At 46.1% G+C, this 14699-nt stretch overlaps 1 protein-coding gene across 1 annotated transcript in view; it reads left to right on the forward strand.

Annotated features, from left to right (window-relative positions):
- Positions 1 to 14699, forward strand: part of LOC138483022 (sodium/iodide cotransporter-like) — a 642342-nt gene that overhangs the window by 322891 nt on the left and 304752 nt on the right. The window contains exon 7 of the mRNA XM_069613846.1: positions 6644 to 6773. Coding sequence (XP_069469947.1) covers positions 6644 to 6773 — 130 coding nt within the window. The remainder of the gene's footprint in view (positions 1 to 6643; positions 6774 to 14699) is intronic.

The raw sequence follows: 14699 nt of genomic DNA on the forward strand, positions 1-14699 counted from the left end.
CATTGGAATGGAACACTGAAAAGGATCGACATTGTGTCCTCTGCGCCAGTTGCAAAACTTACGCCAATGGTACATGGATTTGGTTGCTGGCCCCCTTGCCGAAAGCAACACCTCCATCACGTCATCCGGGAGGTCCCAATCCTTATATCTCAATCTTTTAGAAACCAAGCATGAAGTTTGAGAGTCTTGACCTCTGGATGGAGAACCCCACCCTCCTCCTCTCTCTGGGGAAGATGGCGTGGAGGGCAGATGGACATTTCTAGGAGGTCTGGGTACCACGCTCTCCTGGCCCAATCCAGAGCAATGAGGATCATGTGGGATCCGAACCTCTGCAACCTCCTTAGCACCTGCGGAATGACGGGAACTGGAGGAAACGTGTACAGAAGTGGGAATGACCAATCCACCACAAATGCGTCCCCTAAGGATCCTCTCGGAGGAAATTCCCTTGAGCAGAATCTCTCACACTTCCGGTTGGCACCAGTCTCAAACAGATCCACAGAAGGACTTCCTGAGCTAACTCCCACTCGTGTGAGAGACTGTGCTCTGCCTGCTCAGAGCATCAGCCGCCGCATTCTCTTCTCCGGCCAGATGTACTGCTGAGAGTGATATTCCTTGCTGGATTGCCCAGAAAAAGAGCTACATTGCCTCTCTGCACAGCGGGAGTGACCCTACCCCCCTTTTTTTGTTGAGGTAATGCATGGCCACTGTGTTGTCCAGCATGATCAGTACACTCTTCCCCAACACAGACGGCAGAAAAGCCTTCAGGTCCAGCCTGAGGCCCTCAGCTCCAACAGGTTGATGTGGAGTTTGGACTCCGACTGAGACCAACGACCGCTGGTGGTCAGATCGTTGGTATGAGTCCCCCATCCTGTGAGGGAAGCGTCCATCACCACTGTCACCTCCAGCCACGGTTGCCAAAACGGCTCCCCTTCATCAGATTCATTTGCTAGCCCACCACAGAAGATCCTGCGAGACAGAGAGTGGACTCTGAACGGGATCAGACATCTTGCTTGAGAATTGTGACCACTGCATCTTGAGAACCCATTGCATGGATCTCATCCACAGTCAGGCCTCTGGCACCAGAAAAATGCAGGATGCCATGAAGCTGAGCAACCTTAAGAATTCGAAAGCCGGAAGATGCTGGGCATGTTGAAATGTGTCAGCCATCTGTACAATGTAATGCGCCCTAAGCATTTTCCCAAGGACGTGTCCTACACAGCCCCAATGTACTGGAGCTGTTGGGAAGGTGTCAGATGTGACTTCTTGAAATTGAGGGAGTAGCCCAGCGTGTGGACGGAACGGCAGGTGATGCTGAGATGATCCAGAGCTTGCTCGGGAGAACGCGCACGGATCAGCCAGTCGTCCAGGTAGGGGTAGACGTGAATCCCCCCTCGCCTGAGATACGCTGCCACCACCACCATTAGCTTGGTGAAGATCCTTAGGGCGCAGGTCAATACGAATTGCAGGCCGCAAAACTGAAAGCGCAAGCTGCCAGCTGGAAACCTCAGGTACTTTCTGTGCTTTGGATGAATCGGCACATGAAAATAAGCATCCTGTAGGTCCAGAGACACCAACCAATCCTGAAGTCAAAGGGCCTGAAGGACCTGAGAAAGAGTGACCATCTTGAACTTGTCCTTCCTGATGAGTTTGTTCAACCAACGCAAGTCCAAGATGGGTCTCAGTCCCCCGTCTTTCTTTGGAATAAAAAAATATGGGGAATACCATCCCTTGTTCCTCTGGCACCAGTTCTAAAGAGCCTTTCTCCAGCAGAGTCAAGATTTCCTGCACAAGGAGGGATCTGGAAGCTTCAAAGAGAGAGTCCCCGGCGGATTGTCGTGAGGCCGCTTTAGGAAGGGAAGGCAGTAGCCGTGGGCTATTGTATCCAGATCTCATGCATCCAAAGTAATAACTCGCCATTATTTGAGATGCTGAGACAGTCTGCCCCCAACAGGCGAACAATGGAACATGGCCTCATATCTGTCTTGTAGCGGCTGCGGCAGCGCCTGAAGGCAAAGAGGCAGCTGCTTGAGCAGCTTTGGCACCTCTATTTTCCCGACCACCACGGGTACTTTTATGTTGACCCCTTTGACTGGCAGCTCCTCTCGTCCTACCAAACGAGGAGTAGTAAAGAAAGGAACCCCCCCTCCACTGTTGTCCCCTAGGATGAAAAGGCAGAGGTAGACGCACAGCTGTGCTCAAAGATTTATCAGCAGCTTTCGAGGTGTGCAACCTCTCAAGGATTTTGTCAGCCTTGCTGCCAAACAAATGAGAGCCATCAAAGGGCATGTTCAGAAGACGGGTTTGTACATCTGGAGCAAAATCCGACTTCTGCAACCATGCAAATCTGCGTATAACGGTGCTCGCAGCATGGATCAGCTAACACTGTCGGCCGTGTCCAACCCAGACTGAAGGGATTCACACATGGCATCCTTGCCATCCTGCATGAGAGCAAGGATCCCATCCCTTTCTCCCCTCTCTGGAACCTGCTCAGCCGCTAGAGAGACACAATTCCACAGAGTGTGTGAAAATCTTGCCAAGGCACAAGTGGAGTTGGCTGACTTCAGCGCCATACTCCCCGCAGAAAACATCTTGTGTGCCCAACCTTCGAAGCACTTGTCGTCCCTATCAGGATGGATGGTAGGTTATGCCGCCTGCCTCGAGGTGGCCATAGCTGCCTGAACCACCAAACTCTCAGGAGTGGGGTGAGTGGATAGGTAGCTGGGGTCGCTACTGGAACAGCGGTATTCTTTAGTTAACGACTTGTTACCCACTGGAAGAGACTCCGGGGACTGCCAAGTAGCCACCACCCTTTTTTGCAAAGTCAAATGAAAAGGCAACACTTGGTCAGTGGATGGACCTTGATCCAAAATATCAGTTAGATCATCCTGAACAAATGCAACCGGAGGACTGGACCAACCAAGTAACCCTAGTCATCAACCTCCTATAGGAGGATTCAGCATGAGCCCCAGGCTCAGGCCTGCCAAACTCCAGCTCAGGAGATGTGTCCAGGCCACTGGCATCATGCAATGATTGACGTAACTCCTCCAATTGAGTGTCTCCGGAAAAGACGGGAGCCTCATTAGGCTAAACAGGTTCAAACTCCAAATCTGACCTCTCCTCATCTTCATAGATGCCTTGCAGAGAGTGAAAGAACTACTGCCTAGGGACAGGAGTGTCCTGGAGTCCACAACAGGCTTCACCGTCTTGGATTTAGCCTTTCTCAGAGGATCCACAGTACCTGGGACCTCCACTGGCAAATTCTGGCCAAATGGCCCCAAAGGCGTCGAGGGCGCCGACGGCCATGGCGTCGACAATGGCGCTGATGGCTCCGAGGGCTGGAGTGAGGCAACGCACCAACAATCGTACTCGACGTACACAGTGCCGACAGAGTCGACGCCGACCTCGGGCCCTTACCAGACTTCTGCGGTTTCGCCGGGGACGAAGACCGAGACTTGGATCTAGCACGTCTCTGGTGATCAACCGGAGCCTTGTCCGAACGGGACCTCAACGGTTCCCGGTGTTTATCGCGCCGAGGACCCGGGCCAAAGGCACGCGAGCATCGGACCGAGACGGTTCCCTGCTGGCTTCTTCCTAAGGCGCAGATGGAACTCGACCCTGGGATTGAAAAATCACCAGCATTTGCTCCCTGAAGGCCTCCCATTCCTCAGGAGTCGAGGATTTAGTGGGACAAGAAACTTTCCTTGCGGCGCCATCATTCGACGAGGACGGGGAAGGCGACCAGTGACGCCGCTTCCGGGAGTGCTGAGACGAGGCGGACGAGTGGCGGGACCCACTCCGGGATAAAGATCCTCGGGCCTCCTTCCGACGAGCAATCGTCGGTGGAAATACCCGCAGCTTTTGGGGTCATACTAGGTTTAGAAACCTGACCTACCTGTAACTTCCCCTTATGCTCCCGCAAGGCCTTAGCAGGCAACGACTGGCCCTTCGAGCATTCATCGGTATTATGACTTTCACCCAGACACCACAAACAGATGCGGGTCCGTAATCGACATCTTGGATTTACAGTCCCGGCAAGTCTTAAAGCCAGACCACGGAGTCTGAGGGGTAGATGATGAAGACATTTTCATGAAGAAGAACAAACAAGGTGAGCCGAGTTCTCGAAGCAAACACGTTTGCGGAAAACACAGAACTGAAGCTACGGGTGCTGTGCATCTGATTTATAACATCCGGTGACGTTGCCCTCGACGGAGGCCTTCGAGGGACATCGACCCGACGCCATCGACCCAGGACGCACTCTGCCGAAAAACTTCCGAAGCAGCACAGCTGTGGATATTACATGTCAAAGATGTGGAATACGTTGGAGGACACAATCCATTCAAAACAAATGTCTGCCTTAAGGGTAGAAGAACACTGTCCCATGGTCACCATATGTGAATCCTGGATTGGTGGAGGGAATGACTGGGAGGCTAGGGACTTTATATTTTGTTACAAAATGTCAATCAAATATATATGTAAAAAATGGAACTTAAGTTAGGAAAAGTCATCTCTTTGGCTTTAAACTGAAGGCTTTGTCACCTATTTGAGATTAAGGTGAACACTTTGGTGCTCACTCTGATGGTCATGGGTGAACTGTGCTCGTTTGACAACCAGTAACCGTTTCCATGTGTCTAGGAGTTCCTCGGTTCCCATGCCTTTCTATTTGTATTGTATTGAATCTTATATAGCACTTTTGTCCAAAACGCTGCACAATGTTAAAACCAGCAGTACAAAAATAATGAACTGTAAAATAAATCAAACATCAATTCTGAAAGCGAAAAATCATGGACAGTGAATAAGATGATTTTTCAAAGAGACGCGCAAGAGACAGTAGTCTGTGATAGACCAAAGAGATAAGGGAAGAGTGTTCCAATGAAGAGGAGCAAGAAGCTGGAAGGAACGAAAATGGGACTGGGCACAAGGGAGGTGGAGGGCAGTCAACTTAAAAAGACAGGAAGAGCGAAGAGAGCGAGAAGGAGTATAAAGGACAGAAAAGCAGCAAGATAGTCCGGGGTTAGCCCATAAAGAGATTTAAAGACTAAGCACAGAAAATGAAATTTAAGTTGGGATTGGAAAGGTAACCATCCAAGAGATGCAAGTAATGCTAAAATAGAATTATGATAGGAAAGATGACAGAGTACATGAACAGAGGAATGATAGATTGATTTCAAAGGAGCAAGGCGAGAGGAAGGGAGACCAAAGAGCGTGACAGAACAGAAGAGTCCAGAAAAAATAAGAGAAGAGATAAGAAGTTTAATCACATTGAAAGTAAGGGAGGAACAGACTCTATGAATATTATAAAGATGAAAGCGGCAAGAACGGGACGTGAGAGAAATATGATGAATAAGAGAAAGATAGAGACCAGGATTGCGTGCGGTACGGGATATAGAAAGAGTAAACAGGGGAAGGGGATAGACAGTGGTGGGGCATCAGGGGGAATTGTGCTAGTAGGGAAGAATAGGACCTCAGTTTACCCAGCATTTAGAGTGAGGGAGTGAGATGCCATCCATGATTTGTATGGCAGAGAGACAGGTGGTAAGAGTGCGGTGATTTTCTGGTGTAAAAGATGAGAAGGATAGAAAAAGTTGTGTGTCGTCGGCGTAAAAGTGACTAGAAAGTCCAAAGGAAGAAATAATGGGAGCAAGTAGAGAAGTATAGAGTGAAAATAGAAACGGGCCCAAGACTGAACCTTGGGGAACACTGTGCTCAAGAGGGAAAGGTGCCTTTCCCTGGAATAAATTTGCCTGCACGGAGAGGCCATGCACGTATGTCTTGTGTAGGGTGGTTTCTACTTCCTTCTTTCCTATTCCCTTTCTCTCATTGTGGTTCCACCAATTATTTATTTTACACAACCTATCCTTGGCTATGTCACATAAGAAAACTTGTGATAAGTAGCATTTTCAAGGGATGGGGATTTCTGGTACTGTGGAAGAAGTACTGAATTAGTGAAAGCATGGTTGTGCGATGGCCCGGTGATGTGCTGGAGGAGCCCATGAAGTGTGGAGGCCAGCATGGTCGGGTAGGGTCTTTTAGACACCTGCTTTAAATGCCAGGTATATAATAATCATATTCGTGCTACCTAAATCCTATTGTGTCTTAACAATTTGTTAAGCTCTGTATGTCCCTACACTTTTCCTGCTTCTCTTCTCCCCCATACTTCAACCTGTTTTCCTTTCTGCTTCCTCTACAGACTACGGCCTGGTTACCACGGGTGGGGGTACAATACGCCATTTTCAAGACCCCTACATTGGTGATTGGCACAGTATACAAGATTTATAACATAATCTTCAGTAAAACTGCTTTTATCTCTGCCGAGTGAGCATGTGCGCAAAGTAGAAATCAGAAGTCACAACCTTCATGAAAAAATATGGCAGCCACCATTAAAGTGGATTCCTAAAGACGGCGTCTGCTCTGATCCTGGCTTCCTGGATCTGGCTTATTTTGCCTGTGAGGCTGTACATTTTTGGAGCACCATGCACTTCTAGCTAAAACCTTTCTTTGCTGTAGGAGATGTTGTTGAAGTACAACAGGCTACAACAGCTTGGTCATGGCCTCAGACCTACACTCCCCACCTCCCACATTGATCTTTAAAGTGTGTCCTTTGGTTCTGAGATGCTATTTATGCCTTTGTTTCTTGTTGTTGCAGCGCCATCTTGATCAACCAATCGGCCCTGTGCTGCATTGTTGGCAGCTGCGTCGCATGTGGTCTTGTGATGTTTGCGCTGTACAGCAAGTGTGACCCGCTGCTGGCTGGGTACGTCTCTGCACCAGACCAGGTAAAGTAGAACAGGAAGCCTCCCTCCTTTGGGCATCATCCAGTCTATGAGAGCACTTGGATGAAAAGAGCAACGAGAAGGGAAAGTACACTACAGACTACATTAACACCAGACAGGGGTGTATAATCCAAAACGCACCACAGCATGAATGTGATTCTAGGGCCTTCCAAAATGCATGGGGAGACCTGATACAGGTGGCAGCCTAAATATATCCAGGGGGTAAGAAGGTAGTTTAAACAGGGTTTCTGAGTTGTCACAAAATGCCTATTCGGTGTGTCTATAAACACTTGACATGTTTACCACAATCTCTCACTAAGGTCTCACATTTCTATGTACCACCACTAGTCCTGCCAGGGATACCTTTAGGTACCCATGTCCAGCTTTACCTGGCAAGCCAATACATGCCAGGAGCACTATCAAATTCCCAGGTTTAGCCCTGCATGGCCACACACCTGCATCGTAGGCCCGGAAGGCGTTCATATGATGACTTTCAGCCTCACCTACCATGTACCACAATCATATGCTTGCCAAAAAGACCTTTGAAGGCTCATTTTAAGCTTCACGTGCCAATGCTCAAAACCATTATCCAAGATATAACCATCATATACTCAAGCAGTTCCTCATGTTGCAATACACTATTGCCTTATGCCAAAACAGGTTTATATGACCTTGTTCCGCTTTCCGTGTGCATCCTTGCATGCATGCATATTGTCTCATATGTCAGGAACTGTTTATCAAGGTTTGATTCAACTCTGCATGCAACTCCAGAGCCTCACATGCACAAGTGGCCTTGTTTGCCCAAAAACAGATTAATATGCTAGAAATTGATTCACGTGTCCCGGTCCAGACTTTCATGGCCATGTAGTGCATGTTAAGCACACACCAATGTGTCCCATACAATTGATGTGCCAATTTCGATGCTGGTATGCCAAGCATAGCAGAGAAACCAGAAGTGAAGACTTCACACTCACTAAACAACTTCAAAGCAGACAAACTGTAAATGCTCCCCTCATTCACAGACCAGGTCTAGCACATACATCAGAAGTATGTGCTTCCATCGCACAACTACTGCAAGACATGCAGCAGTGCAGGCATTGCCACGTCTACTTAGCAGACCAAGCACAGATAGTAACAACGCAGGATTTACTCACACTCACTGAACAGGCCCTGCACTGGCATCAGCAGTACAAGCTTCCCTCAATCACAGGACATGGCGAAAGCAGAAGCTTCCATCACTCAAGAGGTCAAGCAGAAGCAACAACATGGCAAGCTCCTCTTCCACAGAACAGGCACAGCAACAGCAGCAGCAGTCCAGGCTTATCAACAGTAGCAGCAGAGCAGGCTTCTTTCCCACATGACAACTGCAGCACATGCAGTAAAAATGCAAGCTTTCCCTACACAACCTGCAAAGTACAGGAAGCAAAAGTGCAAGGTTCCCATCCATACAGCAGGTACTACAAATGTAGAGCAGTAGATGCATCACTCCTTCAACAGGCACAGCACAAGGAAGAGTAGTGCAAGCTTCCTGGCCACAGAACAGGTTAATCACAGGACACAGCAATCAGGGGAGGACTGGCGACATTTAGCCTGGCGGGCAAGTGTATTTTTCTAGCTCATAGTGCAGCGGCCCTAACTACCAGAACAAGTAAACTTAATATAAAGTTCTCCCTTCCCACACTTTCTCAAGCATATGTAGGAGACATTATTGACATTACTTTCCTTTTATGTTTGAGGTTTCTTTGAGCACGGACCCCAGGAAACTCTGACATACCAAACATAGTCAAATGATTTTACAGAATTATAGAATTAGTGAAATGGGAAAGCTGGAATTTGAGCCCAGGCGTCATCGTGGCCTAGTTTGCCATTTGACAGCCGACTACATTGCCTCTCGCCCCCATCCAATTCATTATTTTTCTTAGAGCAATCTAAAGGGGTGACTAAGGTAAAAAATGAATTAGTAGATTGCTGGACCAGGAGGGTCTGGCTTCACTGTCACTACCAAATATGAGCTGGCACAGCAAAAGACCCACACCTGGCTTACTGCCTCCCCAATCCATAACACAGAACCCATAACTGTCACCATCTCTATCCAACCCCCATGTCATAAAACCCTCACTTGGCATCCTGCACCTCCTCCACATCAAAATACATTCTATAAAGAGTGCTGTTGCTGGTGAGTTCTGTGTGTTTTGTACTTCGTGCACGCTGAATTTTGGACCTCTTGTGGACTTTGGACTTTTGCACCACAGTGACCAGAAGGTGACCTTAATTAGCAGTATACTACAAGTATACCACGATTGCATATGGACTTTGTATTCACAGTAATTTTCCTTTTTTAGGCATTGCAGGTAATCTCCTGTGGGCGGCTCCATATAACAGATGTCGCGCGCGCACCGCGCGCGCACCGGAGCAAGTCCCGGTCTAAGTCCCGCTTTGCCGCTTCGCCGCTTCGCCGCGCTCGTCGCGGCTAAACAGCTTAGGTTTGTTTCCCTTTGCATCACTGGTATTATTTTGCGCTCTTAAGCACTGAGATTATAATTTCACTCTACTCAGCCATGAAACGAGGCATAAGCTCTTTGAAAGCCGGAATGCCGGCTTTAACTGCATTACATAGCACAAATGCTATGAGCAGTTCCCAAACCTTTTCTCCTGCAGCTATAAAAAAACAACGTCTCAGCTCTACTCCGCGCTCAAGCGCCATAAGTTCCAAAAAGAGCAGAGCAGAGCTTCTTTTAGGAATGGACATTCGCTCCTTTTGTAAGGACTCTACTCGTGTAGAAAACACCTCACGAACTACTGGAAATCCTTCAGCTACAAGTTTTGGACATCCGGTTTTGGCAGCTACGGAGTTAAAAGACCCTTCGCATGGACCTGCCACGAAAACCAGCATGTTTGGGAAAGATATAAGTGGTCAAAAATTGCCCCAAGATGCTGCGGTAGAGGGCTCAAACGGCGCAACTTTAAAATCTGTGACAATGACTGGCCCTGCAGTTACTTTTGCAAGAGAAAATGTTTCCCTTACTGATAGCATCATACTAACAAATATTTTAACTGGTGTTCCAGTTCCGTCCTCTGATGCACTCAATAGTTCTGTCTCAATGGTAAGTGTTACATCCATTGCTAATACATCTCTCAGTCCTGTTCTTCAGGACATACCTGTAATTGATTTAGACACAAATGCCTCGGCTTTCTCACCTCACACCATCTCCGAAAACTTGTCTAAATCGCCCACACTTTTTACAAATGTTAGTGCTGTTAATTCTGTCACAAACTTGTCCTTTACTGCTCCGACCCCCAGAAAAGTGGCTGCAAAATGCTCTACTGATGTTGGTGGCCCTGAATCCCAGACTGTGAGCGCTAGTATTGCCCTCACATCTATGAATAATGCCATCCTAGCACTAGCTAGGCTGTTTGAAGTATTAGTTATAAAAGCTGAAGTTCATTCTAATCAGCTTGATCAGTTACTTGCTAACCAATTTATAATTTCAAATAGACTTGAGAGCCTGAGTCCCCCAGAAACAGTACCAATTAGTAAAAAGTCTGTATTTTCTCAGACATCCCTTTTGGCTGTCCCGTCTATACAAACTTATCAGCCCATACCCTTCATACCTGATCCTATAATTGACATTATGGATAATGCACATGAAACAAAATCTAACCCGCAGAAGAAACCCACTTACTCTCTTTTTGATGCAAAATCCTCCCTTTCCGTTAAGGGGGGATTTGTTCCCAAAAAGACTCCCTTGGTAAATCAGAAAAATAAAATGAAAAATATCAAATCAGTATCTAATCGCACTTCTCAAACTAAAGCCTTTGTAAATAAGCTTTCAACTACAATTACTCCCACTGCTTTGGCCTCTCAAGCGATAACAAGAAAGTATTCCCAACAAATGAAGGCAAAAAAAGCCAAGATATGTCCTGCTCCTACTGATCCTGTTATGGCTTACAGCCTTTTGAGCAAATTGATAAGTGTGGCGGACCAGATGTCTCAAAAAACTTCCATCAAGTCAACTATAAGCTGCCCCTCCTTTAATGCGTCCAGTACCTGTAATCCACCAGCAAATTGTTTCAATTTTAATGCCTCCATGACTCAAAGTTTACTAAACGGAGAAAATCGTCGCAAAGAGATAAGAAAGGCTGTTGATGAATATCTGTCCTCCAAATCTGTTCCCAAAAATCTAACTTTTGCATCGCTGGATCCTGTGGTTTCTCATAAACCATCACCCCCAGTGGTTCCGATCTTGAAGAAAGCCAGTGTGCCGGTTTTGACTGATGCAGTGTTTGCTGGTTCTCTGGCGCCTTCACAGAAGGGAAAATCTGCTAACGTCTCTAACCCGGTCACTTCTGATGACATGGAAAGACTCCTACATACAATGTTGAGTAAGTTTTTGGAAGCATCCACGGCCTCTAAATTTGCCCCACAGCCGAAAGCATGTAACATTTATCATCCAATCCCAAATGAATTACCATCATCAGCCAAACAGAACCTTCCGCCGCGCGTTTTAAGCGCCTAGCGGTACATTCCTTGACCCTTAGCTGTCAACCTTTGCCTGCCAAACAGTATAATCTTAATCGGGCCTCTGTGTTGTCGCTTTTTCGTGAGATCCCTGAGCTCGATGACATTGGCACCATAGATATAGAACTCGTTGAGTTTGTAGACCCATCAAATCGGTCCTCTGTAAATCTATGGATCAACTCAAGGGTGGTGGTAAATGCAATTTGGGCTGTGAAGTCCCAATTTGTTGATCTTGGCTTTACCCTACTACCTATGCCCGACGCATCACATAGATCATCTATGCGTCAGCAGGATGCACACCCGAGCCAACATCCAAATAAGTCCCAAGTTCGAGCTGCACAACCCTGCAGTTGTGACTGTCAGAGCAAGCATTGTTAGCTATCAAATTCCTTAACATCAGATCTGTCCATTGTCAGCTGGAATTCCAGAGGAAATCGACACTTATTGAACAATTGTACCTTGCATCTGTCGGATCATGATGTGATTTTACTCCAAGAATCCTGGTTGTCCAGTCCACCTTCTTGGAACAATTTTGATGTCTGTTTAGTACCTGCAGTGAAGCACCAATCGGGACGTCCATCCTCTGGCTTGTTAACAGCTATCAAGCAGTCTTCTGGCCTAAAAATTGCTCCGTGGTTCTGTCCAAACGATTTTGTACAAATGTCCAGAATTGTGGGGGTGAGCCTTTTATGTGCCGTAATTAACATCTATTGGAACCCTACGGGCATTTCTGATGACTGTTTTATGGAATCGATAAACAAGGCCTTCGATATCATCACCTTAGATGGGCGTATAGATTTGATTTACCTAGCGGGTGATTTAAACTTACACTGTTTGGGTCCTCACTCTAAATCTGAGCAAAAACATGTGGTCAACTTTCACCAAATCACGCAATCTCTACATGTTAAATGGTGCCTTTCCACAGGATATTCCACCTAGACCTACCTGGCATCGTGCACGTAGCCAGGGGATCATTGATTTTACCTATGCCAATACGCATATGCTAAATATGGTTACATTTTTTCCAAATTATTGAATCAGAAGTAAGCGATCACAACATTTTGCACACAATCTGTTGTTCCAATATGACTAGACCCAATGCTCAACTGTCCTATCTTAAGGGGTCCCATGAGGTAAATCTTGCTAAAAATCGCCTAATGTGGTCTGAAAATTCCCTGAAAACATTTAGGCTACGCTATCATACTGAATTAAAGAGTAACGTTGCGAATGACCTTCCGTCAGATATGGTGTATTGTGATCTAATGCAGCTATTTCGACCAAGCTCTACTAAACATAAACAGAGACAAATACCGCATTTGCACATTACTGATCATGAAATCAGACTCAAAGAATCTATGGTTCGGGCTGAAAAAAGGAAAGCCTTAAAGCTTCCTCCAGACCAACGTCAGGCTGCCTGTCTCGCATACAAACTCACTATAGGAACTGGGCTAGAGGTATGAAGGCCAAATTATTCCAAACTGATGGAAGGCACATGTTAACATCTTTGGCATCTAAAAACTCTTCCAAGTCTTGGCATATTATAAATCGAGCAATATCAGGCCACCAGGTAGCCATTCAAACAAATGATGTGTCGGAGGATACGTGGGTACGCTATTATTCTGACTTATTCGCTATCCCTCGAGCACATTCTGCTGCTCCTGTTTCAAAATCTGAGCTACCGTTCCATCTATGCTTTGAGAAAGAAGACATTTTATATTTCATCAATCAAGCTAGCAACTCTAGGGCACCTGGCCCTGATGGCCTCTCAAATGCGCATTTGAAGCAATTCCCGGATATCTGGGCTGACATTTTACATCTTATGTTTGAAACGATTAACATCTCGCAAAAAATCCCGATATCATGGAAGCAGTCAATTGTCATTCCGATTTATAAGAAGGGTGACCGTGCCGACCCAGCCAGCTATAGACCCATTTCACTACTTGATGTCTCGGGAAAGATTTTTTGTCGCCTCATTCTAAGAGAACTGAACAATTGGACAAAGAATCATTTCAAACGAGACCTTCTTCAATCTGGGTTTGTTAGTGGTCTGGGCACGATCCCCAACATAATTACCATCAACATGCTCAAGTCTCAATATGCCTCAAGGAAGCAAACTCTATACTTTGCGTTTATTGATTTTCGGTCAGCTTTCGACTCCATAAATCGCGATCTTCTTTTCTCTAAGTTAAAAACACTTGGTTGTCCATCCTCACTTTTGGCCTTAATCATTCATTTACATACGGACACCACAATGAGAGTCAGGCTTACACTCGAAGGCCTTTTGTCTGCCTCTTTTCCGACATTTGTGGGACTTAAGCAGGGTTGTATACTGGCTTCCATACTGTTCAACCTGTTCATTCTTGATATGGGTCTATCATTCTTGGGAATCACAGCTGACGCTCCAGAGCTGGGTGGCCAGCGCATCCCGTGGATGCTTTATGCCGATGACTTAGTTTTGGCTTCTCAGACTCCTAGAGGCTTACAGAATTTGTTAATTGCCTTATCAGATTATGCTGAGACAAATCATCTAACAGTAAATTTGTCCAAATCCCAGATCCTGGTCTGCAGGCCACTTGGTATTTGCAAAACTTACAAAGGGTCATGGTCTCTGCAACAAGAAACTATGGAAATTGTCTCTGAATACAAATACCTGGGCGTTTTTATTCAGAACACAGTTTGTGATGGCAAGTCTCTGCACATGTTATATTTAAAATTACTGAGTCTGACATCCCAAGCCAAAATTCTTATGCATAAGTATGGGAAATTCACGCTAAAACATATTTTGATGTTTTATGAGCAGAAGGTTGTTCCCATTCTACTCTATGGTGCTGAAGCCAAGTTATACTCGAATGACAGCACATGCAATAGATTGGAGGCTACTTTTTGGAAAAGGGTTCTGCGTCTTCCGAATTGTTCGCCCCTGCCCATATTACGGTTCGAGCTGGGTTTGAACTCTCTGCATAGCAGACTTAAATGGAGAATGTGCTCCTTTTTTCGTAAAAGCGTCCTTGGACTGGCCAATAATAACATTCTGAGCACAGTAGCTCGCCATCTGTCTGCTTCCCCTGCTGCTTTTCCTTCAAAATGGCGAAATTTTGTTTTGAACACCCTAGTTGAAGCCAACATCTCTTTCCAGTTCCTCATTGAAAATCCGGTTCGTGCAAAAAAAAAAGTTTTATTACTGGGATTGGATCACAAACTATGATCGGTGTATGACATACAGAGATTTTGATGCCAATCTTTTTGGAACAAAATGTTTGGGTCAAGTGGCTAGCTATCTCTTGAAATGTCCATCTGCAAACATTCGTAATAAACTGTTGCGGATGAGGCTAAACCTATGGTTGACGAGAGAAGTGCTGGTCAGGCGTAAAATTATTGGTGCTGACTTTAACTTCTGTCACTTCTGTGAG

The sequence above is a fragment of the Ambystoma mexicanum genome, chromosome 1p (assembly GCF_040938575.1).
Source record: "Ambystoma mexicanum isolate Mex_15411 chromosome 1p, UKY_AmexF1_1, whole genome shotgun sequence".
Lineage (NCBI taxonomy): Eukaryota > Metazoa > Chordata > Amphibia > Caudata > Ambystomatidae > Ambystoma > Ambystoma mexicanum.